A 1,671-nucleotide genomic window follows, 5' to 3' on the forward strand; every position below is an offset into this window, starting at 1 on the left:
GTCCTAGTTTGAGTATCCTGAAAGCAGAACCCAAAGATGAATTTTCTATTTTGGGAGAAGTTAAAATTGACAGAAAAGTTGCAATGGAGAGAGAACTTAAAATGCTGTTTAAGTTCCTCATAGAGATGAAGAGACAAAAGAATTAGAATCTAAGCTCGGGGGGAGAATTTGGGATTCCAAAATGGGATGGAGGCAGTATATGTTAGGGTCTTGGCAGCAGCCAAAATGGACAATTTTGTGGCCAACAACGTGGTCCGTGGGGAGTCCAAAGTTGGGACATATGCTAAGTTGGAATGAGGGTACTGAATTATTTGTATAAACTAAGGAGCCAGGATAAACACCCTCAGGGGATCTGCGTGGGGTGTCCGTGTTTTTCTCCGAAGGATTGATCTCGACTCTTGCAGGTAATTGCTGTTGTTTTGTTCCTTCTTGTTTTTGCTGATTATGCTTGAATTTTTCTTTCTTGAGTTTCGCTCTATGGTTCTTGAACCAAACCTGAGGAGAAAAGAAGAGCCGTGGATAGCTGAATGGGGACAGATCCCGAAGATGTTTCCTCTTACCCAAGGATATGGGTAACGGTGGGTGAGAACGGCTAGCTCTACACTCTCCCACTTACTCCGATTCGTGGAACCCCTCCCAAACTGCTCACAGGAAAGGATAGAGATCTGAGGTCGGGGGGGTGGAAAGCAAGACATGGGTCAGAGACCCCAAAGCAGGAAATAGAAGAGTGAAGGGGTCATTCCCAGAGAGTCCTCTAGGGCAGGCAGGGGTCAGCAAACTAAGGTTTACGGGTCAGGCCCAGCCCACCCTCTCTCTCTCTCTTTTTAACACTTAAAAATGGCTGAAAAAATAGGATAATATTTTGTGGCATATGAAACTTATTCAGTGTTCATAAAGTTTCATTGGAATGCAGACATACCCATTTGTTTATATATCGGGTATAGCTGCTTTTGGGCCTGGGCTGCTTTTGGGCTGCTTTTGGGCCTGCTTTATCAGTCAGTGGTTGAGCGGTTATGACAGAGAAAGCATGGCTCATGAAGTCTAAAATACTTACTGTCTGCTCCTTTATAGAAAGAAGTTGCTGATCCCAGCTCTAGGGGTTCAGAGAGAGGATTGAGAAGCATGGGAAGGAGACTCTGGGTCTTTAGGTGTAGGGCTGGGGTGGTGAGAGGCCTTAGGAATTACCCTGTTGGGTCTCTGAGTTCAGGGTAACCCAGGGAGGTAGCTGGGCAAGCTGGGGCATTGTTTGCTGACCTGTAACACGGTTGGATGTATTCCCATTTTACAGGCCATTTCCTTCTGAAGACTGGGGCTTGGGTACGGGTTCTTACTGAACAAGATTTTCAAATCTGCCAGTTGTTTTTCAGTAAACATAGTTCTCTTCCTCTGTGAATATGTCTGGTGTTTACCTGGGGTGAAGGAGAGGAAGACACAAATGGGGTGATAAGACAATTCCATTCTCAGAGCCCTGATCTTCCATCCGTCTCCACAGAGGTCCAGCCTGGGGAACCAAGAGGTTGAGGCCCCAGGTAGGGACGTAACTGTGCATGCTTTTTCTGCTCGTTTTCCTCAGCCTGATTTTGTCACGATCACTATTTCATATATCCCATCATTGAAAGGAGTAGTTTATTTTCCCCTTGGTTGTTTGGTCATTTAAATATGGGGTCTGTT

At 45.5% G+C, this 1,671-nt stretch overlaps 1 protein-coding gene across 1 annotated transcript; it reads right to left on the bottom strand.

The window, feature by feature from the left end:
• Window positions 1-1,458, bottom strand: DPRX (divergent-paired related homeobox). The gene is made up of 2 exons (XM_077130435.1): window positions 1,255-1,458; window positions 1-495 (listed from the first exon to the last, which is right to left on the bottom strand). Exons 1-2 carry the CDS (start codon window positions 1,456-1,458, stop codon window positions 118-120), a joined length of 582 nt encoding a protein of 193 aa, XP_076986550.1. The 3' UTR covers window positions 1-117.
• Window positions 1,459-1,671: the final 213 nt, after the last annotated feature.

Source organism: Tamandua tetradactyla, chromosome 16 (genome assembly GCF_023851605.1).
Source record: "Tamandua tetradactyla isolate mTamTet1 chromosome 16, mTamTet1.pri, whole genome shotgun sequence".
NCBI classification, from domain to species: Eukaryota; Metazoa; Chordata; class Mammalia; order Pilosa; family Myrmecophagidae; genus Tamandua; species Tamandua tetradactyla.